Here is a 25,704-nt window from a genome sequence, read left to right as displayed (position 1 = left end):
TATGATATTATTATAGACTCATTTGGGCATTTGTTGCATCTCATTTTTTTTTTTAATGAGCTTAAATGTTAGATATTGACCGGACAAATGACCAATTTTCCCTAGATACAGAGGTACTTAGGCCACACCAAACTTTTAGCTGCATAATCTAGGTTTTAAGCTATATGCGTCGCCGAATAATTGCTCCAAATCAAACACTGTCGAGGCTTGCTCCAAACCATCGTGCTGCCGAATTGCTCTTTCAACTAACCACACAGCCGAGTTATCAACTAAATCAAGCCAAATCACTAAATTACCAAATAATTTCTCTACAAAATTATTTGGAGTTGAAGACAAACCCATGACCTCTTTGGTCATGAGAAAGATACATAAGCTAGAGTTTGATAGAATATTAGGTAGATTAGATTGAGACCAAAATATATTGATTTATTCTATCCTCAGAAATACCAAAACAAGAGACATAAAAAATGAAAAATAGATTTAAGTTGGAGACACCCTAATTAGACCCTTCTCAAGACCTATTTAGACTAATATGAATATACTATGCATTAAGAAAACCTAGATTATAAGCTCGTTTAGATTGGCTGGTAAGATAGTCATCTTAATGCTGGTAACTTTGTTTACTCGAAACATCAAATGATATAATAAGATATTAAAAATTTGCTATTGGGATTCTTTAAAGTTTAAATAGAGGTTCCACTACTTATCATGACCAGATTTCTTTTTTCTTAATTCCACTCCGTTTGGGTGAATACAATAAAATTTCAGGGCATGAAATGATAGACAAGTCCACATAGGGTGTAAAATATGATAAAAATAAAATGTGAAGTAAAGTAATATTTCCCTAAAATTAATCATGGGAAGGAAGATATAAATAATTGTAAGTATACAAATTACCACTTTGAAGGTTATTTATAATGGATTGGATATTTGCATTCTGTATTCCTCCTGAATTCAAAGGAAAATAGATATAATTTCAAGTTTTCCTTTTACCTTTTTGTATGAATCAGAGGTTACAAAGATGGCATTTATTTAACTGGGACTTAAAAATGTGTTTCATTATTGGTATTCCTGTGGTTGGTTTTAGAGTTCCATGATCTTATTCCAGAAACTATTTAACCTGGCTCATGAATGAGAGTTTCTAAAAAGCTTTCATGTTTCGGATCATACTCAGAGTAAAAGATGTTCCAGTTTCATTTGCTAATCTCTTTATGCAAGACATCAGATTTCTCACACATTGACCTGGGGATCTATGATACATCCACAAATATAGATCTTTGTGTATATGTAATTAAAACAGTCTGACCATGGCAAATGAACAGGGTGTAACAAAAAAGAAAAAGAAAAAGAAAAGAACAAAAGCATTGTGGCAACTAATTATACATAGCTATCTTTTACAAATCTAAGACCCTGGGGTGACAAAATAACCCTCTGTAAATTATGGGGTTACTCAATCTATTTTTTGAACAAAAGCACTTGATGAAATATTGGAGAAGTCGCCACAACCAACATTTGGAACCACTTATTGCAATTTTGTGAGATTTGATCTTGGAGACCTGGATCCATCTATTTCCTTCCACTGTTCATCAAAGCAGTCTCCCAGTTTGTGTTTCTTACCTGCAGATATAGGATAACAAGGGTAAGATAGCAAATTGGGAACACACCCAAATTATACTGACAAGGAGGCATATGTGTTATTCAAACAAGCTACATAAGATTGGTCGGTCTCTTAGCATATGCTAATTGAAAAATAAATTCAGAACACTACAGAAATATTGACAAATCATGAGAGAGTCAACAGTTACATATGAAGTAGAGGTAGCTTATACCATAGAAATGCCTCTCAAATCAATGAGGGTCTTTTTTAGTTGTTGCTGTCGAAGTGTAACATTTTCAGGTTGAATCTGGTGATCTTTTTTCCTATTTGGAATCGGAAAGGATAGATATAGAACAGAATTTCCAAACTCATCTAGATTGGCAAAATCCATATCCCACTATAAATAATCATGTTTGCCCTTGAGATGATGAACATTCATTACGTAGTAAATGTAATCTCAAATAGGAGTTGCTAAAAGAAATATTGGAAGGAATACCATCTACAGGATGCTCCACTACCAGATAACGCATTGACTTTCTTAAAAGAACATTATCAACTCTGCTGGTCATTTAAGATTGCGCAGTCCAGCTGTGAAGACATGGAAGTAGTGGTTGACCATATATCTTCCAAAGGCATCTGATGAATTATGCAATTGGTAGGGTTGATATGATCTTGCTACCTCTTCCCAAGGATTATTATTGACCAAATCGAGCAATATGCATCAAAATGAGCACATACTTCGAATAAAGTGAGGATATATCATATATGGTGTTTTAGACATTCAACTACTAAATAAAACATACTATTCACGCACAATCTAGCTTGACAATTTTCTCAATTAAAGGCCTACAGTCCTACACAAAAGTAAATTAATATGAAACAGAAAACTAATGATCCCACCTCCACCACAAATAGAGCACAAAACATGCTACAAAAGAAAAAGTGAGTCAAAAACAGTTATATTATAGTTGGCCGTTTTTATTCAACTCTATCACAAGCAAAATTACTTAGCAAGGCTCCAATACAATACAATCATTTATGTCAAGGTAAGAGCACTATGTAACATATCCATTTTTCAGTAAACAAGCAATTCTCAGTCTCACTTTGTTAGGAACCAAGAGTCCCCAAACGGAGATCTACAAAACAGGCCAAAGACAATGGTTGACAGAAAAATGGGCATAAATCGATCACTAATTTATAAAGTTAAGTCTATTTTAGCTTATTCAACCACTGAGATCATCTGACGAGGCCTACAAGAAAAGCAGCACTTATGAAACAAAAAGCGTGGTTCATATATAATTTATGCAACAAAAGAGACCAGCGTTCTTTGATTAAGCAGACTCAATCCCTCCAACAACGGTAAAGCACATTAGAGGATGCACGATGACAGACCAAAAACTATCAAGATCACAACACCAGGGTACATAATGTCTAAGATGAAGCAAGGAAATGGAGGCTAGCTACCAGTTAATATGGTTCATTACTTCATTAGTGCTACCAACCAAATGAACTAGCAAAGAATTAAAAAAAATCCTCTGTATTGAACCAAGAACATCCCATGAGCCAGAATCAATGATTTCCTAACAGTAAGAATATTGCCAGGACAAAAGTTTAAGGGCTAAAATAGTCACATAAGCATCTCCTGCGATCAACATTTAGCAAGACCTCTCCGAAAATGAATGATTAGTCCATGTACCAAAGCCTCAAGAAATTCTTGAAATGAAGGAAAAGATAAAAGTACAATTATGAAGCTACATCACATGGAACCAATAATGTAACTAAGAACAGACAGTACCTACTGAGGCTCATCTTCTAAAACATTTTCGCCAAGACTGCGTTGTGCCAAACGATAATACAGGATTCCCATTGTTGCCATACATGCCCTGGACTCACACACATATTTCCACAATGAGATAGTTTGAACGAACTTCCTCATTACCATAAGAAACGAAGATAAGTATAGAGTAAACAGAATTATAATTAAGCAAGACCCCCAATAGAGCATTGTGATTACAAACTGCATCTAGTTCAACCCAATCAGAACAAGAATACGGTGCCAGTTAAATTAATAGTTCCAATTGTTCGATAATAATATGTAGTCATAATACCACAGAACGCACTTAGGACCTTTGTCCTAGATCTTAAAATTAATAAGAGAGCATAATCATGAAGCTCTTTTTGGTTACATATTTACCATATCTGCAAGTATCCTATGCATATTTTAACCTTTAGAATCAAGCGAAACTTAAAATATTAGATAAAGAGAATATGACTGGATATCTCCATGAAATTGTTTGTGTCTGACCATCTAAATAGTTGGTAACTTAGTACCAAATACGAAAACTAAGATTCCTCCTTTCAGTGTGTTATTGGAATCACTAGAGTAGCCCAATTGAAGTGGCTAAAAAATAGATCTCCTAGTGGTCAAAGCAGTCAGGAAAAGAACAGGAACGAATGAGAAAAGTATCTAGAAATATTACATGATCGCCATAGTGAGTAAGATTTTCCTCGGGTCCATCCTTGTTGATCTTTGATGTCGCAAACGGCCTTCCGAAACATCATTTGTAGTGTCTTTGCGAGGTGGTGCTGTCACTGGTAGAGTAGGCAATGCGCTAGACCAGAAAGGCAGCAACATCCTCAGAAATTTGTGACGAAGGGAACCTGATATTGGATTTAAACTTTCAGGACAAGATTTCATGAAGCCTAAATGAAACTGATTGTTTGCAGTAAAATAAAGAATGCAACCAACATGCTTGCCACTATGAAGTACAGTTATCAATGCAATTAATATCAATCATTCTCCTAATTTTGTAATAAAGTTGAACAAAATCATTGACTGTCACTATTTTATAAGAACCACTGAACTGCCTAATCTACAATATCAAGTGAATAACAACTTCTTAACTGCACATGTTTGATTTCTTTTCACCAGTTCACAGAAATATTGTGTGCAAGTATTTCTGAACTACAACATGGATCCCTTGAAAGAAATCCAGCAGGGGCTTGCATAAAACTACCATCACAGCAACACATGCATGCAACTATCACGTTAAGAGACTGTTAAGGTCATACTCATACATTAAAGGATATTACACAAGTTCTCTTTCACCATAGAAGATAGGCTAACTTTATCCTCTTAGAACAACCCCTATTGCATAGAAGTAGCAATGGTATGACACTATAACCCACAAACCAAGATACAACAAATTCAGGAACTCGTAAGTTCTAACAAACCCTACTGACTAACCTTACATGGAAATATTCAAAAGAAAAAAAAAAACACTAAAGGATCACCTTCAGAAATGAAACTCCTGGGAAAGTTATTAATCACCATTCAGCATTTCTTCTATATTACAAGTGTACTAACTTTTTACAAAATAAAATAAAAAACATGAAAAAGTAGAAGTCATTATAGCATGTAGGTGACTTTTTTCCTTTACATGAAACAACACTATTTGGTTCGTCACCCTCGTACATACAAGATAAACAATCAGTTTGGATTTCCACAACTCTCTGAAGCTCTATGAACTAACTGCCGAAGAATACAGCATTTTTTCTTTTTAAAATTATAAATCATTATCATGAACCTATCCTAGGCAAATTATTATAATCTTGCTCCTCCATTCTAAGAATAAAAATATGGTCACTCAACACAACTCAGTGTTGGCTTTGCGTGTCATGACATGACAAGGCACCCATTTAATGGACATCAAAATGACAGATATACCTTAAAGAAATGAAACTCCACACATTCTGTGGCCAATGAATCAGAGACCTCTCTATATATCCAGAGTGGAAGGAATTTGAGAGTTTATACTCAAGTAAACTAATGAAGACTATGATGAACTTATTTATTATTGGGTTCCTAACAGTATGTCCATACTAAAAATCACCTTTAAATTGATAGTGATGAGAACAAAAGAAAAAGATAAAAGATCCAGCACAAAAGATATACAGGAAATAACTTTAACCTCTGCTGTGATGTCCTGAGGTTTTGCAAAAGCCATACTGAGCCTAGAAGAGAAAGTATAAAATGGTGCAAAGAGGGAACAGTAAAAATTTATTATTTCTACTCACCCCTTTTCGTATACTTTTTAGTGTTCCCATCTTCATCATCAGCATAATATGAAGTTTCAGAATTCTGTCTCTCAACAGAGTAAATACCCTTTCGTGTTGTAGCACCAGGCTGCATGATGTTACATCCATAATCCGTGGACATAAGAAAGATGAGTATTCTCATTTAAAAGAATATCTTAAAGAGGGTAGGTTACTTGCTCAGATATCACTTACGCCAACAGGACTGGAGCTTTTGATGAAGTTGGGTTCTTGATCTGGCATGAATTGGCTTCCTATGGGATTGGAACCAGCTATTTCAATAATCTCTGGTTCAGAAGAACCAGGACCAATAGTAGACGAGTATACACCATCCAAATATCTATCCTTGGCAAGAGAAGATGGTGGTGAGCTTGAATCTTTGATAGAGTCAAATGAATTTGCACCATTTAGTTCTCTATCTTCAACACCAGGTACACGCATAAGTGGGTCTGAAGCAAAAGCAGGGGGAGGTTTACGGCTATCAACTGTAGGAATTGTAACAAGATGATTTCCAAACACATTTTTCTCCAAGCCAGTCTGCAATACATCAGAAAGCACTAAGCATATGCTAACTTCAAGCTTTCTTGACTAAAGTAAAATTAAAGATGCACTGCAACTTTAAGCACCAAATTTCAAGAGGTCCGTTTCTTGTATTTATCATTATTAAGCCATTTGCATAATTTGCAGGATTTTATCAGAGGCAGGCTCGAAAATAGCTAGAGATATGTTACATGGAAAACAAATAAATATACTATCATGAAGATAAGAGATCAAAGAGGCACCTAAAAGGGACATTAGCAAGAACTAAAAAACTATAAGATCATATCATACAACTTGACCTAACAATATGGTATAGAACTCTCAGACATGAGAAAAACAAAAAAGAACAGACCAACATATGCCCTAACAATTGAGAGCAGACCTACACTTACTAATTAAACTATCAAAGAATGTCAGGAAGCTGACATATAGCTCAACAAGTTGCCCTCAGCTGAGTAGCCAGTCATGACTTAAAATAAACAAAAAGCACCAATGGTAAACATAACTCTAGAAAAATAAATAAACACTATCTTTGCAACTGCTAAAGCTAGAATTATGAACCCTAAACTGAGAAGATAATGATAGAACAAATATTTGAATAAAGTTGTCAACAAGAAATCTAAATGAAGTATATCAAGATGTAAACTAAAAGATAAATATAGTCATCCATATGTGAGGATTAGAGGTAGCAAAATTTGACCTAACCGGATAACTCGACACAATAACCCGGCTCTTAATCGGGTTCGGGTCATAAACGGGTTAACCTACCTAAACTGTTTAATAATCGGGTCGTGTTCGGATTTATACTACTGACCTGTTTTAACCCGTTTAAGTATACGAGTTGAGTTAGGTCAACCCGCTAACTTGCCAACCCATTATATATATATATATATATATAACAAAAAAAAACTAAAACCCCTAACTACACCTATCCTAATTCACTCTCCACTCTCCACTCTCCACTCCTCACCAGCAGCCTCATCTAAAGGGGGAAAAATATCGCCCGCCTCCACCTGCAGCCTGTCACGATGGCGTGATGCCTCCACTTACCACCTACCCCAAGCATCTTCGTCTCCGTTCTTCTCCACCTTCGTCTACCGCCTAACGCGGTACTTCCTTCTGTGCCTTTGTCTACCGTCTGCTACATTATAGAAGAGAGAGAAGAGAGAAGAGAGAGAAGAGATGGGGAGGAGAAGGCGGGCAATGCCGCGATCGCCCGGTCGGAGGACACGCCATGCTACCGTCGTTATATAGGGGGAGGGACTCTCCTCCACGACGTCCACCGTTAGTTCCAACGCCGCACCACCGATTCCCACACCAGCGTCGCCTCTTCCACCTCTTTGACCGGCAATCGCAACCCAAAGGAATTAGAGCCTGACAAAGAGGAGAGCAGGGAGGACCAACTCTTAATCGTTGAGTACTTGGATCTAGTCAGCCTCACATCGATCCGTGTTCCCAAGCGAAAGATGGCTCCAATCGACGCTCACAAAAAGTCGAATGTCATTGATTTAATTGTTTTTATGCCATTGGTTTTGTTTCCTAAGATGATCTGTGTTTTGATTTTTTTTTATTCGGTGGTTTCGGGATTATTTTCTTGAACTACTGCATGTAAACCCCAATGCCATCAATCATTCTTATGTAAGAGAACAACAAATTGCACAACTCTGGTTTGTAGCCTTGACGGTTTGCATGAGGCGAGCAAGAAGATGAAGACCTCAAGGGATGATTTTGAGGCAAATGTGTGAGCTGTGCAAGTTCTTGGTTGAATGTTGATTATTTGTTCTTGCTTTGGGATGCTAGATCTTCACTGAGAGTGTTCTTATGCAGTTTATTTTTTTGTTTCTAGGTAACTTTTAGAAGAAGACTGGTTCTTTTTTTTTACTTGTCGTTGATCTTAGATTGAGAGGAAAAGGGGATGGGCCTAGAGCTACAGATATCTACGACAGAGATGAGTTTCGTGTCGTGTATAATACACTATTTATATAGAATGAATTAAATATTGAATTTTATATATGTTAATATTATTATATTATTCATGTCGTGTTAAACGAGTTAGATGGTCATGTTAACACAACCCGTTTATTAAACGGGTTAGACGGGTTATGTTAACCCGATCCGTTTATTAAACGGATTAGATAGGTCATGTCGTGTTACCCATTTAATAATCCGGTCGTGTTCGTGTTTACGAAATACAACCCGCTTATTAATCGGATCATGTTCTTGTTAGAATAAAATTGACCCGACCCAAATCCACTTAACCCAACTCGATTGCCACCCCTAGTGAGGATTTGTCACCGACAAGGAGAAAGGTACTTTAGTTGAGGATCAGCACATTAATGGGTAGAGAAAGAAAATAAAAGCCAATAGCAATCAAAGTCTCCTCGTAAAGTTTGAGTTATGGTAACCAGACGTATTGTAGGATGTAAGAGAACAAAAACAAAAAAACACTAGCAAATATAGTGTAAGGGCCAAGGCAATTTTGGGCCTAACCTGGATAATTGATTCCTTGAGTTTTGAATGAAGGCAAGATCCTGTATCTTTAATGCTTGTAGGAGGCCATATCTGCAGCATAACAACACTATTTAATATCCAACAAACTAATGCATAATTACTAGGTAAGTGTTTCAAAGCACCAAAGTTGTGTGGATCACTAAGTCACTCATAAAAGAAATAAATGAATGTTATAAAAAATTTAACTGAGATTTCACTAGAAGACCTATATCTCTAATATCTGTAATGTACAGTTATGGTTTATCCTTAACATTTGTCACTTTCTTCAATATTTCTTTTAGTTTTGCTATTACTTCTCCCATGCATAAAAGTCCCACTGAAAGAAATATTAATTCTTCTCTTACTCAAGAAAGAAAGAAAAGAAAATGACAGCACTATGATAGGAGAACTTAAAATTTTACTATAATCTAGTATTTACCTGCATACAGAAAATAAAATCAAATATAAAGAGGCCTTTTTTTATAGTATCTTCGTTTTTCTCTTTGGGCTTCTCTTACTGAGTCTTACCGGAGTTGAACATGCAGGACAAACATATCCAGCTGGTGCGGTCTGAACTGGGAAGCTTTGAATATGTGACACCAAGCAATTTGTATGCATGAGATCTGAAAAGGAGCCAAACAGATTATGCCTTAACATATTGTAAGTTGAGGTGAAATAACATTTTGAAGAATAAAACATAAATAATATATCACATACGCAAGCAACCCAATCGAGTGGTTTGATCACTTCCAGCTTCTAGCGTGCAATTGCATGAAGAGCATGTAGGAGGCCAGTCATACTCTCCATCAACCACCCATTCAGAGTATTTTTTAACCTAAAGATAGAAAATATGAGTGTGATATTCACATCAATAAATAAAAATTTAACTTTACCAGTATCAGATGAGTAGATGTATTTAGACAATAGCAACCACACAAGTACTTTCATGTAATTGTAGAAGCTGATTTATGTAGATATGTATAACAGCGCTATATAAATGATACGCAGAAAATGACTTCATCAAGTCTTTCAAAAGCAAGTAAAATATCAAGTAAATCATAATATATCTCGTTATCAATATGAATTGGCCAAATCCAAACCACTCCATGAAAGATGTCAATGAGGTAATGCCTATACTCAGGTGCAAAAGAAAGATGTCACCAAAATCTATCTAGAATAGCTGTGATTTGATTGCTAGGAACTACCATATAGAGTTCCATCATAATGATGTTTTTTTGCTGTTCCTCTTATATGGAATTATCATGTTATTTTGTCTCATATATTATTCCTCCTTTTCTGAAACTATCCAAAAGATTTAGCCAAATATCTTTTTTTTCAATATTTTTCTATTAACTGAATGCTACATACCAAAGTGCTCTATGACAGTCAGTCATACCTTATGAAAGAAAAGAAAGAACACATGAAGGTCCAAGGTCCACTAGAATTATCAGTTTCATATACAGAGAGCAAGGATAATTATATTTATATATCCATTATAACAATTCAAAGCAGGAAATGTGCAGTTAGTACTTAGTTAAGAGATCTTTCATTCCAGGATTTTCTTTAATGTGATAGATAAAGGCTCATAAGCTCTCTTTTCAAGATGTAAACAAGGGATTCCTTATGCTACGACATTCCTTATATTTTCTCTAAATAAGAGAAATTGTAAACAAATAATCTGTGTTTGCATATAACCACTTTACAGGACACCTTTCTATTTCAAAATGAAAGTACTTTTCATTGAATCAAGATATGCCAAAGAAGAAGAGAAAAGCCAAAGTTTCCTTTTGAATGTAGTAAAACAAAAGCTAAGAAGGTTACCACGCAGATTTGGTGCTCCGGGAAACAGATGCATTCCCCACATACGGGGACCTTGTGGACAAAGCAATAAAGCCTGGTTGCCTGCAATCCATAAATTCAACTAATATCATTCATCATCAAAGTTATTGGCCATTAGAGAACCCTTGAACTGATTGTAAATTGATAATTGATATCAATTAAATAATATTAACCGCCCAGATAAAAAAGAATGCTATATTCACTTAGTGAGGCCTGATTCAACAAAATCGACTCCAAGCCTTCCAAGAGCAAGATTTGCATCTCTACTTCTCTCGCTCACAAAATATACCTTTGCAATTGACTCAATCAAGCAAATTATAAAAATAAGTTCCTGAAACACTGATCGATCTCAGGACTCCATTACGAGGTAAGTGAATCCAAACCTAGTTGTCGCTATCAGAAAGAGCTTCCGGATCATACAAAGAATCGATCAAATGCGATCACAAGAATCCACACCAAAGAAAACCATCAAACCAACACTAAATATCAATACAGTGATCAGTTTATTGAACCATCCGAGATCTCTCGTCCTCCCAATTCCCAATCAAAAAACAAATTACGAGAAAAGATCCATTAGAAAGATTCCTGCTACTGGGGAAAAAATTACCTTGCGGCATTTGCAGACAACCATCGCAACGAGGAATCTCCTAAAATTTGGCTACGAATTGAGGCCTAATATAATCGAGACGACATCGGAGATTTGCGCACCTCAAGAGATCTGACGAGAAGAGAGAGAGAGAGAGAGAGAGCTAAGGAACCGGTGTTTGTAGACGAAGTTAGAGAGAGGCATGCACTTTATAGCCGTCCGTTATCCTATCGACGGCTGAGGATCGACGGTTGATGTCATATCGGCATTGATGGATTCGGGTCTACCTATTTCCCCGATCCGATCACGATGCATGATACCTTTCGCTCATTTTGAGGGGCAAATAGTGAAAATGCAGTGTCCAAACATCAAAATTAGCTAAACTTTAGGGTTCCATTTGAAAATTCCGTAGATCCTTCCACACTTCTACCTTAATAAAATTTTCCACAGAAAATTTAAATATATAGGAAATATCCAGGTAATTTATGAATAATATTATACTCATCTTCTATCCATTATTTAAGAGAAAAATAAATTTATTAGGGAAATTATCATACCCAAACAAGTCAGTAAGAGCAGGGGCAAAACATAAAATCATAAAGTAAGAGGACACAATCACAAAAGTGAACAAAAAAATGGATATAGAATACTTTTTCCTCCCCACTCTTTTTTAAATTTCATCCAAGATTTTTGAACCCCAGTCGTCGCCCCCGGCGCCCGCTCTTCTCTCCCCCAAAACCTCTTCTAATATATATATATAATAGATAGCAGATCTCTTTATCTTCTCTCTTCTATCTCCTACTATTAGCTTCCAAATTTGAATCCTTCTTCTCTCGTCTTCTCCTCCTCCTGCTCTTCCAAAACCCTAACCCTCGCAATTCCCGATCTCGTGCCGCCATGAGCGCCGCCGTTGCTCCCAGCAGCGGGAAAGAGCTGTCAAACCCCCCCTCCGATGGCATCTCCAACCTCCGCTTCTCCAACCACAGCGATCACCTCCTCGTCTCCTCGTGGGATAAGGTACGTCTGCTCCTCCGATCTCGTCGACAATCTCCTGATCCTTGAAACCCTAACGAGATTTACTCGATCTACGTTTGGATTAGACCGTTCGGCTCTATGATGCGGGCGCTAATGTCCTTAAAGGGGAGTTCGTCCATGGAGGGCCTGTTCTTGATTGCTGCTTCCACGATGATTCTTCTGGATTTAGTGCGTGTGGCGATAACACAGTGCGGAGGTAATAAGAGTTGACTGGGATAATCTCATTAGAGAACCTACCTTTCTGCAATACAACGGTCCGCATGTATTTCTATCTAGAATTCACGTGAATATTCAGTTTCTTGACATTTGCATCTGTTCCCCTCTTGTGGTGCAAGCCCCTATTTTTAACTTACATATGAGAAAATATTTACTTCTAACTTGAATACTTGATCTTGCTTCTTGAATTTCAGGAAGCACCATATTTCCCATTTTATAACTTTTGGAGCTGTCTTTTAGAATTGTTATACTTCCTAGTTCTGATTCAACTTCTCCTTTGCGATCAATTCTTCATGATAAAAGTTGCTTTGGACGAAAAGTGGGCAGCAGTTTTGCCAACAGAGCTTTGAAGTTTGGATCCAAATTGAGTCGTATAACCATTTTTTTTTATCATGAATTGACCTTATTAATTGCCAAGTATGTTTCTCCTGATTGCAGGTACGTCTTTAGTTCTGGAAAGGAGGATACTTTGGGACGACATGATGGTCCTGTTCGTTGTGTAGAGTACTCTTATGCTGCAGGTAGCTAAGCCCATATTATTACTTAGTATATCAGAAAGAAGAATTACATAGTAAATAAGAAGGAAAAGTAACAAGAGTCAGTCTATTATAGTTTTAAGCCATACTTCTTTCCATAATAGAAGGGAAATTTATCTTTTTCTTCTTTGTAAAATCATATAGAAGTTTTCTCTCCTGTAGTTATCGCTAGCATAATTTTTAAGCTTGTGTTGTAAAATTCTCTACAGATTTATATTTAATACAGACCATTTGGCCTGTTGCTTTTCTTATAACTGAGTAAATACTATAGATAATGTTTGGATTTGTCATACGTATCAATTTGTCCTTCCTTAGCAATTATATTGTTTTGGTTGTGTATACTTTTCAGGCCAGGTAATCACAGGAAGTTGGGACAAGACACTGAAATGCTGGGACCCTAGAGGTGCTAGTGGACCAGATCGCACACTTGTTGGAACGTACCCACAGCCTGAACGAGTATACTCTCTTTCTCTAGTCGGTCATCGTTTAGTTGTTGCAACAGCAGGAAGGCATGTGAATGTCTATGACTTGCGAAATATGTCCCAACCTGAACAACGGAGGGAGTCTTCTCTGAAATATCAAACAAGATGTGTTCGTTGTTATCCCAATGGGACAGGTAAGTGCCTCTGTGACTGGAATATCTGATGCACCTCTAGAGACAAGTTTGAGTCCATTCCAAATGGACGGATATACTTATTAATCATGGTTCCTTTTCTTTTGCTTTTTTTTTTTTTCCTTTTAAGAGTACTTGGATTCTAAAGAGATGGATGTAGCATACCTGTATCTCATTACATTGCATTAGGTGTTCTTTATGTGTGATACAAAATTTTCCAAAAATTATTATTTTTAAGTTATATAATTGATTCTTTGGATTGTTATAAGATTGCACAAGTTACATGTAAATATGTAATATAGTAGCTTCAAACATTTTCATTTGTGAGTTGTAGAAGCATTGCTTTTGTTTTACCTGATACTATTATTGCTGTAATATTGATAGTAATATTTGGTGATTTGTTCTACAGGTCATGGTCCTAAACTTGGCAAATTGAAATGTTGCATAGCATAGGAAGTATGCAGTCCAGAAGTGATATTGCTAATATAGATGTAACAATATTAAAGCAATGGGACAATCTAGTATTCAATGTAAAAACCAATTAATTTTCAACCCTATCAGGCTAGTAGTTTTGTCCTGTCAGCAAATAATAATCCCTACTTATAAACATTTAAATTCCAGAATGTGGGGATAAATTGTATGGCAAATAACAGCTCTGATCTAAAGCATCAGAAATCAATGATTATGATACAAAAGAATAAACAAAGTGTTTTGGACGACAAGTCAAGTAGTAAAAATGTAGGGCCTCAAACTTTTTTACTTTTGTTGGAGTGGGAGAAAGACAGAAAGGGAGTCAATAGGGTTTTTTCATTTATTTTTTTGAAATTATTGAAGGAAGTACAATCAACAATCTACTGGTCTGTAGGAGCAAGGATATAAAAGATGATTTTTCTTCACCTTCCTAATTAACCTTTGAACTAATGCTGACGAAGAAAAAGAAGATGGTTTATCAGGTAATAGCAGCAGCTAATTTTGTTAATGTATATTAAATCAAACCAATGGTGCAAGGCTGTAGTTGGGTAGATATGCAAGTGTTTTGTATGCACCATATGCTGCTTTATCAAGTATAATGAAGAACTTAGAAGATTTGAGGCTTTTCCAATATATTCATGTTTTTGCCCTTTCATTTGGTGTGGGGGGGGGGGGGGGGGGGGGGGGAATGATGTTCTGGTTGAACATCTATAAAACCTCATACAAAATAAAATGATCACCAGATTCATGCTTAACGGACTCTCTCTTTTACTTTATATGTTTATACTCTGTTTTACTTTGGATGTTTATACTTTGGGCGTCCAGTCGATCCATTGCTCTAATCTCAAGATATATTGTGACATGTACTGTTGTTTGTTTCAGGTTTTGCTCTTAGTTCTGTGGAAGGACGTGTTGCCATGGAGTTCTTTGATTTATCTGAGGCTGGTCAAGCTAAGAAGTATGTTGTTTCTTTTCCTGTATATTAGAATATCATGAAAAAGTTATTGGCATACCCATGTTGTAAGACTAACACCGATTAAATGAAAGATACAGCCTATACTCAAAATTTGTGTTCTTCAATAATGTGCTAGCAAGCTTTTGAAAATGACAATAAGCTGTTAACCTGATGTAGTACAGATTCCTGGTTGTTTGAACATCTCATGACAATGCCTAATTTGCTTAATAGAGGAGACACTATCCCTCAATTGAGAGAGTATATGGTAATATGCTGATCTTTAGGTGATGCACTAATTTTGTATACATGATTGTGTCAGCATGTTCTAAGTTTGCCAGTGAGCATGCCATCCTATGATAATCCCTGGTTTATGGCATTAATAACATGCATCTAAATTTTGGCAATTGGACTGACTTTTCTTGAGAATAACTACCATGGAACAGCCATTAGTTCTGACATAGTGCTGTATAATTAAAAGAAAAGGCTGTGATTGCTCCATTTAACTCTTCTAAAGATCATATTATCTTGTAATTTAGATATTATCTTAGATTAATCAAATATATAAAGGATTACTGCAGTATGCCACTGTACTTGTACACAGCCAGTCTAACAGATTTTCAACCACATTAAAAGTTTAACTAGTGTTTGCCATAAATTCAATCAAAGTACACTTGCCGTTTATATAAACCTTGGATGAAAGTCATTGTGTATACGTACTTTTGGAAATATTCATATTTTATCTTTTTAAGAAAAACTAAAATTTTTAAAGCATTCTTTCTTTCTAGTCAGCAAGTTGTGAAACCAAATGATAGAACAAGCAAGGATGTGCATTCTGGTTGACCTAGCAAACTTCATAACACTTTGGTAGGCAATAATGTTAGTGTTCTGTATTCATTTGCTTTCTGTCTGATTCTTTATCTAGGTATGCCTTCAAGTGCCATCGGAAATCTGAGGCTGGGAGGGACACTGTTTATCCAGTCAATGAAATTGCGTTCCATCCCATGTAACTCCACTCCTTTCTCTGTCTATTATCTCTCTTTCATCTGGTCATTTAAAACCATGTGTGACACATTTCAAGAAAATGTGCATTGCAGCTATGGTACATTTGCAACTGGTGGATGCGATGGATATGTGAATGTATGGGATGGCAACAATAAGAAAAGATTATATCAGGTAAGAAGTCTCATTCATTGAAAGTGCTTTCAGATGCCAACATCCATAAGCTGTTAATGCTTGCCATTATCTTCCTTTTCTTTTTCTCTCTCCTTTAACAGTATTCGAGGTACCCAACAAGCATTGCAGCATTATCTTTCAGCAGAGATGGGCGCCTTCTTGCTGTGGCTTCCAGTTATACATATGAAGAGGGAGATATACCGTGAGATTCTTATGATCCCAGTTATTTCTTTTGAGTTCCTTATCATGTTTAATAACCCTAACTACTAGTCCCTATGCATCTTGCAGCCATGAGCCTGATGCAATTTTCGTGCGAAATGTCAATGAGGTAGAGGTCAAGCCAAAGCCTAAAGCATTACCAACTCCTCCATGAACCAATCTTAATGGAGGCACAAAGAAAGTGTAGAATCTATATAACATACGTTAGGGATCATGTGAATTATTATGACCACTCATTATTGGCGTCCTCTTTTCTTAACCCTCTTATGTTGCTTGAGGATTAGTAGATATCATCCATCTGTGTCATGTGAATATGTCATCCCTGAAATCCCTCCTTCACGTCAGGCCTGGCTCAGGTAAACTTCAGATAGTTGTGCCTGTATCCTGTGGACTGTGTATCCCGCAGTTTGAGTTGGAGAGGATCAGCTACAATGATGACATGGCAATTGATTTGGATCTCTCAAATTGTATTCCCTGTAGTAAAAGTTGAAAGTACTACCAAATGTCTATTATATTCTATGGCCATGGCCTCTTATGTTTTCTTTTGATTAGATGTGTGATCAATGCATTGGCATGCATCTAATAGCTGTCCAAAATGATATGCACAAACCAGCTCATGCCAAAATTGAGTTCTAATACTCTATTATCAAACCTATTAAACTTTGGTAATTCATATCCACAGATACCACAGAATAATAAGCTTCCAAAGTCATGAGTCATGGCCACTCTTTGTCATACCAGGGAAACCAAACAACACAGTTCCTAAAAGAAACGCCAGTCTGAAAACTAGAAAACAAGAAAAAATTGTAAATGATTGCAGAAATATGATGCCAATAAGTTCAACATGAAATCATGGAAAATTGGAACTATTTAGTCCATTACATAATTGATACTACATAATAATAGACTACTAGGTGAACTATAATAAAACATTGCAGAAAGACGAAACTACTCCGAAGTGGTGGCAGATACATCTCATATATCCCTGCAGGCCAGCAGTTCAGTGATGCCCTTAACGGTACTGTAGAAAAAACAATAAATATATGGAAGTCAATACTAGTGCAGAGCTGCAGTATATCACTGAAAAGCTAATAATATATATATAACAAAACATCTTTAAAAGTTAAAAGCATCATTTAGAGTGATTAAGTTTTGCCATGTTGCAACTCGGTGATAATTTTTAAGTCTTAAAGAACCACTCTGGCGAATGTGGGCTAGGGCTGTGCATATATATCTTGTGCACTGTGCACTAACACATTTCTTTATATATGTCAACATCTGCAAAATATTATATATACTATAGAAAAATTTCATCTCTCACCAAAGTTGTCCAGCAGCGCTTAGCAGAAAAATAATTCAAGTATCAGAGAGCTGTTTGATAAGATAGTTTTTTTTTCTAGAAAAGTAAGCTACCTCTGGCCCTGTCACCTACATGCAAATGAGGGCAAAGGAAAAGGAACCTATGCAATTCATCCACTTTGAATCTAAATCTAACAAGCATCCTAAGCCATTGTACCCTTGGCTAATTATGGATATGAGGAAAAATAATCTGGTGTCAGCAGCCTCATCACAAATAGTCGCCCTAGCATGAATGATGGTACCAGACTTCCGAGAAACCTTGTGAGTGATGGATCTCCAGTCTCCACAACCAGCATATGAGTAGATAAAACCAATGGGCATCAATACATGAAAAGAGAATGAGAAAAACTAAGACGGACTGAAAGACTAACACCATCTCAAAGGAGGCAGCAATCTGATAAATAGGTAGGAAAACTATTTGATGGAGAGCAGCCGTGTAAGAAGCGCAGAAGGCACAGGCTGATTGGGGCTTAGTGGCACTGGTGCACAAGTATGTCAATTTGAAACATTTAAGGATTTGGTCAAACAATTTGAAGGTATTGTAAAGGATTCAGTCAAACAATTTTGAGGAGCTTGCTTGTGGATGTAAGGATAAGATCACAGCTAAAAATTAGGAAAAAGAAAAGTACCCGACATAGATTAAAAATAAACAAGCTGCCCACAAACTTTCTTGAGTTTCTCCTATATAGAATCCAACAAAAATACAAAATTCTAGTACTAGTTTAATCTGCATCATAAGTGATAAATGATATTGCAAAAGATAAAGAATGATAATTTAAGGTAACATAACATGCATCAAATAGGCGGCTTTTATAGCTGTAGATTATTCTATTTTGTTATAACAATCCTATTGTCTAAGTCTCAAAGAGGAAAACATGATCTCCATAAAAAAAATATAACTAACTATAACAAATATTCACCTTAATAAAACCAATTTCCTTGGCATTGCTTCGGAAGCACTGCCGGCAACACATAAGCCCGTACTTCCGGATCAGCGCATGCGGGTTCCCGCAAACCCTACTGTCAAAAGAGAAATAAAGACATGAGATCTGCAAGCAATCAACAGCGGTCACAAAATGAAATCACGCGTTTATCTCAATAAGAGACATCGACCATAATCTCACAACTAAGCAAACCAGTTGAAGTGAAGACATGATCACACGGCAGCAATATCAATATAAGCAAGAAAGGAACGATAGATTAACATGGCATCATTTACAGCACAAACCTAATATGAACACAAAAAAAACGAGATTTTTACAAAAGACCTCCACTAGGAACACTACACTATACGACGCACTTCAAATGCCAACACGCTGGACGCATCATATCTTAGCAACTCTGATTAGATTCTCTGCCATTACTGAAACTATAATGGTCGAAACATGAAATAGAATAAAAAGGAAATAGATTTAATTATTTGGAAAAGATCGGAGAGAAGGCGAAGGTGGAATCACATACCAAACTCGAGAGCCAGGGCCATAGTTCTTAGGATGTGAGTTCCAGACATTTGAATGCCCCATCTCTCTCTCTCTCTCTCTCTACTCCGGCTGCGATCGGGAGAAAGGAAACCCTAGCGTCGGATAATTGAGAGAATTAGGGATTGCGGCGCGCGAAAGGAACTCTAGTTAGGGTTTTCTCGATGACCCTCTCGGTTATTATAATGGATTCGGAGACGCTATCCGCATCCGAAAAGATACCCAGTCGAGTACGGATTCGACTCCGATAATAACTCAAATATCGATTGTAGTAAAAAATAAAATAAAATAAAATAAAAAAGCTCAAATATCGATAAAAGATTGAGAAAATGTGTCACGTCTTAATTATATTGTTAAATGAATATCCCAAAGTTAATAAAAAATATATATATTAACGAAAAATATCCCAATCTATTAAGTGTTTCGAAATTGTAACAGGCGAAATTAATTTATTTATTCTATAAATAATTATAATTCCACTTTTTATAAAATTCATTTATTCTAAGATTAAATCCCTAAGGTATTAAAAATCTTATGGTTTGAGTAAATATAAATGACATTATAATGGTTAGATGATGATTTCAATCTTATATTAGAGAGGTACAAAAGGTCATTTTGTTTTAAAATTTGAAGAATAGAATTTAATGGAGGAAGAAAAATAATCATACCATTTTAATATTCATTATGGTAGAAAACTTCTCTTTAAATAAATATTTTGTTCTTTTAAATTTGGATTGAAAAAATTAATAGTTCTATATTAAAAGCTTATGAATAATTTAATCTTAAGGCAAAACTATAGGGTTATTTTATTATTTATCATGTTTTATGTTTAAACACTCAATATGATATAATGGTAGAATTTTTTGTACTTAGGTCATAAAGCACATAGGCTAATTATAAATTAGCTCAACAGTATATAGATTAAACAATGTTCTCCTAAGAAATATATTAGTTTGAACAATAAGATCAAACACTCCCAAGAAATAAAATCACTATGAGCTTAGTGAATGAAAGAGACTATGAGAAAAAAAGAAAGGTCTAAAGCATACAGGTATATAAACAAATGCAGATGTGCATATCAACTCATCTTAGTTTCTATCCTAAAGAGAGAGAGAAAAAAACACTATATTTCTCTTATTTCCCATTTTCTCTCTTCTCTTATATTCTCTCCGTACAAATGAGGCGGAAAACATGTCGATCTACATATCAACTCTAATATTTATGAGAGAATCGAATCCATAACTTCTTTCATGAATATGTGAGACTCAACATAAATCACTACCTTAACCTTAGGTTAGACATAGTCGCTAGTTGAGAAACTAAGAAACAGATAATAAATGTGGATTCGTTTTAAATAGTATAAAGACTTTTATTTTTAAAATAATAGATGGAATATTTATTCTAATATCATATTAGCTCACCGGTTACTCAAAAAAAGCTAGTAGATAAACGTGGTATTTATACTTTTAGATTAAATATATTTTTAACTCCTACGTACTTATGCCCAAAATTGCTCTGCCACTGTATACTTTAAAAAGTCTCGAATCAGTTCTTATACTTATGACTAAAGTGAAACTATTAGTTCTTTTGTTAAACCAGTCTTTATTATGTTTGTTAAAAAATATAAATTTTGAAATAATATAGCTAAATTATTAAAATAGTCATGGAACTCGATTAAATTTAATAGAAAAATTAGTAGTCTCACTTTGATTATAAATGCATAGAGTGATTTAAATTTTTTAAATTACATACAGTAAAATAATTCTGAGCATAAATACTATATTTTATACTATTAATTTCTTCTTCGCCTAAGATAGTTTAGATATAGACTTAGAATCCATTTTGTTAAACCCTGGTATTCGAACTCGAGTCGCCCATTAATGGCGAACGGGAGCGGCTCTTCGTTTCAATCGGTAACAGAATCCAACCCTCGTTTCTGCCTTCTTCCTCTCTACATCCAACATATAGAGTCTATATCTCTTTGACGCTTCTCAGGTGGAGGACTTTGAGGATTCCTATGGAGCCGAATCGGGTTGGGTGGAAGCTCGAACGTCCTGCGACCATCTCCCTTCCTTGTGCCCCGACCTCACCCATATCCCTCATTCCAATTCCCCTTGCTCTAGGTTAGCTTTTTATCCTTATCTAATCCTAGTTTCTAGATATCCTTGCCCTCCTTTGAAAAGCAAATCAAAGATGGAATTTTGAGTCGAGATTCGCTGATTTCAGGTCAAAAGATTAGATTTTGATGGTTAGGGCATCTTGTGTTCTTTGAATTTTACGCATAATCTGTAAATCTGTGTTACAGGAAAGGATTAGTAAATATGGATTATAATCCATTATGCATGAATCAGGTATTGGAGAGAGGAAATCGGAGAAGAATTAAGATGGAATAGAAATTGGTATTTATTTTGGAGACAGTTGATGGTGGAAAGTAGAGTCTTCCATGGTCTTCTTTTTTTGTTTAATATAGTACAGAGGGTGATGAAGAACAATTTCATGGCATATGAATTAGAATTGGGACCATCTTCAAAAGAAGCACTTCGACATCAGGCTATGGACCTGTTGGAGAAGTTCAGATTAGTAAAATTAGGATATTTTGGTTTGCAGATGGATCTTTAAGAGGCAAAACTTGAGGATCATATATGTTCTGCAGCACCATTAGTTGTGGATCAACATCTCATGAATAAACTTTAGAGAATATTGTGCAACTATAGAGAGAGAAGTGGAAAATTTTCTTTAACTTCATATGTTCATATGCACTTGCTCAAGAATTTCCGCTTTCCTTGCTAAAGAGTAATATTTTGTGAAAGTTGAGGTCATCACAATCTTATACACTTCCCATGAAAAAAAAAATTATACATAATATAGGGTATGCATCTCTATGGGTTAACTCTTCTACTTTCTTACAATTTGGGAAGTATCACATTCTCTGTTAGGTATGTTTCCATTAATCAATGTCCCTTTCTCGCATGAGCTGCCTTTCTCTGCTTATATAATTAATTAAATTTCTAGTGGTTCCTGATCTGTTTGTTGGATTATGTTTACCTTATCGTTCTTTTTTCTATCATAAGAACTTGATTAATATCTAGATAGTTATGTCTGTTATATTTCATTCTGGACAGGAACAAAAAGAATAATGTTGTGTGACTGATGTGCCATGTAAATAATTTTCATTGTATTCTTGGTCTTACATTTTGAGATATAAATAGACTATCTGGTCAAGAAAAGTTTACTCTTGGAAGGCTATACTGTTAAGTTTATCAAGCTCTATTTTTGTTATCATCTTTGACCGTTGGCGTTAAAAGAAGTGAACTATATATTTCTACTCAAGCGAACACTTAAGTCTACAATAACAATCACGATCAAGAAAGTATTTGCATGCTAGACTTGACACTGACTCTTCAAAGGTCTATCATGCTTCCAAAATTGCTCTACATTTCAGATGCCAGAACCCTACTGAGAACTGGCTATGTTTGAGCTGCAAAGATGTCCTATGCAGCCGATTTGTCAACAAACATATGCTCAATCATCATCAAGAAACTGGGCACTGTATTTCTCTCAGCTTCAGGTACAACTGCTTGGATTCTTTTCTATGCTATTCTTCTTTTTAAAACAATATCGTTATCTTTCCTTACACCTTTCTGTTAATAAAACTGTTGACAGTGATTTGTCGGTCTGGTGTTTCGCATGCGAATCATATCTAGATGTTCAGATGATTCAACAATTGCAACCAGTGTATGAAATTGCTCACCTCTTGAAGTTTGGACAGAGGCCACCGTTTAGGTCTGTCGGTGACCTGCCGTCCTGTTGTCCTCAAAATGCGGGTTCCTCAGCAAGCTCCTAAGTTTTTGTATATCATCCAGGAGTGACTGGATCCTGTCTATGATTAATACTCTTTAATCTAACGACGAGAACAATGCTTAAATACTTCTGTGACCTCTGATTTCAGCTTGAACAATAGACCTAAACAAGATGCTTAAGGGAAGCCTTTTACAATTTAGTGTATTGTAGGAAATATTTGCAAATTGAGTTCATTCTCTTTACTCTCTGTCTTTCTAAACTGAGAAATGCCAGAGGTGACACTAGAATTATCAACTTGGGCTTGCGTTGTTGGGCCCCAACCGACAAGCTCATCTAACTTTTGGAATACTTTTTTGAGAGGATTCTTCTTCTTTAACTCTTTTTCCTCCAAAAGTTAGATGAGCTTGTTGATTGGGGCCAAATTTTTAGAAACTTTGCATATGAAGTACAGTTTGAATCCTATATTTCACTATTTCTGAATGACATTTTTCTGTCTTTTAAGATAAGATGAGGAAAGAACATTCTGATGTTAAATTCTTGGACAGGACTTGTCCATGGTCTTGAATTGATATAGTTCGAATCATAGATTAACATGTAACAGAACATTCCCTAAATATAGGGTCTTATATTAAAAAAAATTCTCTAAACCCTAAACATCTTCACCTCTGAGATACTATAAAAGGTAAATCATACTTAATTAATGCCATATAATTATATTAACTTTTTAGTATTTGTACTGTTAGGCTAGGTTAGTCATGTTGAAGAATCCCATGGGTTTCTTGCCATTGTAGTAAATCTTTTTATGTACTCATAGTGCCTAATTATCAAATTTAAGCATAATCCTATGCCTAAGTCAAGAGATCAAATCCTATTCTTTCAAACTAAAATATTTTGAGTGTCAGTGTCATTGTAATCTCCCTGAGAAACTTCATCAAGTTGCAAAATGTCAAGGCAGTGTCAGCATCATCTCCAAGTTCCTCCTTATCTCTTGATGGTGATTTACTCAATTCCAATATATTATTCCTCATAACAAGGAACCAAAGATCACCTCACTCTAAACTTAATTATAAATTAAAATAGTTCTGCAATAATTATATTTGATTAGATATAAAGTTAAAGTAAAAAATATAACAAAAGACTTTTTGCTTTTGTCTTTATAAATTTATAAAAATATTTTGATGTGACATAAAGTGGCTATATAGTAACATCTATATTTACCATCATACAGTAAATTGGCATTCTCTTATATATATATATATATATATATATATATATATATATATATGTATATTTGAATAAAAAATAAGATAGATGGATGGTAAGAAAAAAGGAGACTGGTGAAAAAATTGAGCAAAGACTTTTCTGTATAAAATAATGCAGGTGGGTGATAAAAGAGAGAGAAGAGATAATTTTTAAAAATCTAAAACCAAAGAAGACAAAATACTTTTGAAAACTACCCTTTGGCCATCTCTTCAATGTACCAAATGATGCAATTCCCCTCATCTGATTCCTTCTTCTGATAAGGACTAAAGATAGAGTTGGACCCACAAAGCCTACAAAAGTTGCCACTTGACTTTGTGAACCCCTCACCACCTGATACACACTGCAGAGCACCACTACTTGTTCCTGTTCCTCATGGTTGATGGAGATAATTTATTTTCAGCCAAATCTGACTTCCATTTCTTCATGAGGACAAAGAAAAGGCACAAGGAATGTGAAGTTTCTCAACTTGTTGGAAGAAAAGCTTAGTAGTGATTAATTCTATAATGAATTAGGATCAGTTCATTAGCACAATATTATTTACATTACCAAAGTTTGTCTACAAGCTCAACTGAATCAATTAAAAACATAAATAACTACAAGTAAAACCTCTTGAACTGTTGCTCATTGTCATATAGACCCTCTTACTTGTATTGTATGACATGTTAACTGTTTGTATTATAAAAAACCTCTGAAATGCTTTTATTGTTAGTTATCCCTGAGATTTTTATGTTGAAAAATGATGTTAGTGTTATCTAATCAATTTTAGACCTTCAAAACACTATTTTACCCTTCTTTTAGAGAAAGAAAAAAGAAATGAAAGTTCAGAGTAAAGCAAACATTGGATTGTGCTTTTAAAAAAAAGAAAAGGCTAGCATAGTAATTACTGTTCTAATTTTTTAATACCAGTAGAAGAGAATTAATACTAGTATAAACTATTTTAATATTTAGTTCAATATTAGTATAATAAGTAACAATTATATTTAATGTGACATAAAATTAATATTAAAATATGAGAGAATAATAAATTTATATTGGAAATTTGGATGTTTTATACCAAATGATAAAAATATTCTTAATTAGATGTAAAGTAGTAGTAGTAGTAATATATATTTATCTAAACTTATAAAACTTTTTGTTATCATAATTGCAGACTTAAAATACTTTGTATACTGGCACTATAAGAAAATAACTATGCACTGCAAGATAACGCGGGATTATAAGTCCACACCTAGAAGAAATAACTTCGCACTCTATGTGAAATAATCATATACTATAATGAAATAAGAATGCACGTCAGGATAATGTGGAGTTATAAGTCTGCACCGTGAAGAAATAACCCAACACTTTATGTAAAACAATCATGTACTACAAGAAAATAAGGAGACGATGTAGGGTAATACAGAGTTATAAGTCTGCAATCCGAAAAGTAATCATGCAC

At 35.2% G+C, this 25,704-nt stretch overlaps 4 protein-coding genes across 5 annotated transcripts; 2 read left to right on the top strand and 2 right to left on the bottom strand.

The window, feature by feature from the left end:
* Positions 1 to 1,243: 1,243 nt before the first annotated feature.
* Positions 1,244 to 11,310, bottom strand: LOC140775056 (uncharacterized). Of its 2 annotated transcripts, none has more exons than XM_073118296.1 (10): positions 11,169 to 11,310; positions 10,544 to 10,624; positions 9,440 to 9,557; positions 9,251 to 9,345; positions 8,723 to 8,794; positions 5,888 to 6,229; positions 5,675 to 5,783; positions 4,078 to 4,258; positions 3,393 to 3,480; positions 1,244 to 1,617 (listed from the first exon to the last, which is right to left on the bottom strand). In XM_073118296.1, the coding sequence occupies exons 1-9, from the start codon at positions 11,190 to 11,192 to the stop codon at positions 3,393 to 3,395; spliced, it is 1,110 nt and encodes a 369-aa protein (XP_072974397.1). In that variant the 5' UTR covers positions 11,193 to 11,310; the 3' UTR covers positions 1,244 to 1,617. The 2 variants fall into 2 exon arrangements, with proteins under 2 accessions (XP_072974397.1, XP_072974398.1); XM_073118297.1 differs by having other exon boundaries at positions 3,397 to 3,480.
* A 530-nt stretch (positions 11,311 to 11,840) lies between these two features.
* On the top strand, positions 11,841 to 16,914 carry LOC140774677 (mitotic checkpoint protein BUB3.1). The gene is made up of 9 exons (XM_073117763.1): positions 11,841 to 12,164; positions 12,248 to 12,378; positions 12,837 to 12,919; positions 13,284 to 13,550; positions 14,901 to 14,976; positions 15,896 to 15,976; positions 16,068 to 16,146; positions 16,248 to 16,348; positions 16,435 to 16,914. Exons 1-9 carry the CDS (start codon positions 12,045 to 12,047, stop codon positions 16,517 to 16,519), a joined length of 1,023 nt encoding a protein of 340 aa, XP_072973864.1. The 5' UTR covers positions 11,841 to 12,044; the 3' UTR covers positions 16,520 to 16,914.
* Positions 16,915 to 17,145: 231 nt separating this feature from the next.
* On the bottom strand, positions 17,146 to 19,362 carry LOC140774678 (small ribosomal subunit protein uS14). The gene is made up of 3 exons (XM_073117764.1): positions 19,186 to 19,362; positions 18,645 to 18,744; positions 17,146 to 17,386 (listed from the first exon to the last, which is right to left on the bottom strand). Exons 1-3 carry the CDS (start codon positions 19,245 to 19,247, stop codon positions 17,378 to 17,380), a joined length of 171 nt encoding a protein of 56 aa, XP_072973865.1. The 5' UTR covers positions 19,248 to 19,362; the 3' UTR covers positions 17,146 to 17,377.
* Positions 19,363 to 21,024: 1,662 nt separating this feature from the next.
* On the top strand, positions 21,025 to 23,220 carry LOC140773972 (uncharacterized). The gene is made up of 4 exons (XM_073116773.1): positions 21,025 to 21,115; positions 21,198 to 21,325; positions 22,645 to 22,770; positions 22,866 to 23,220. Exons 1-4 carry the CDS (start codon positions 21,083 to 21,085, stop codon positions 23,044 to 23,046), a joined length of 468 nt encoding a protein of 155 aa, XP_072972874.1. The 5' UTR covers positions 21,025 to 21,082; the 3' UTR covers positions 23,047 to 23,220.
* Positions 23,221 to 25,704: the final 2,484 nt, after the last annotated feature.

This window comes from Typha angustifolia, chromosome 13 (genome assembly GCF_048772165.1).
Source record: "Typha angustifolia cultivar Huaian chromosome 13, ASM4877216v1, whole genome shotgun sequence".
NCBI lineage: Eukaryota > Viridiplantae > Streptophyta > Magnoliopsida > Poales > Typhaceae > Typha > Typha angustifolia.
The sequence above is the reverse complement of the archived record's forward strand: the minus strand, read 5'-3'. Positions and strand labels throughout refer to the sequence as shown.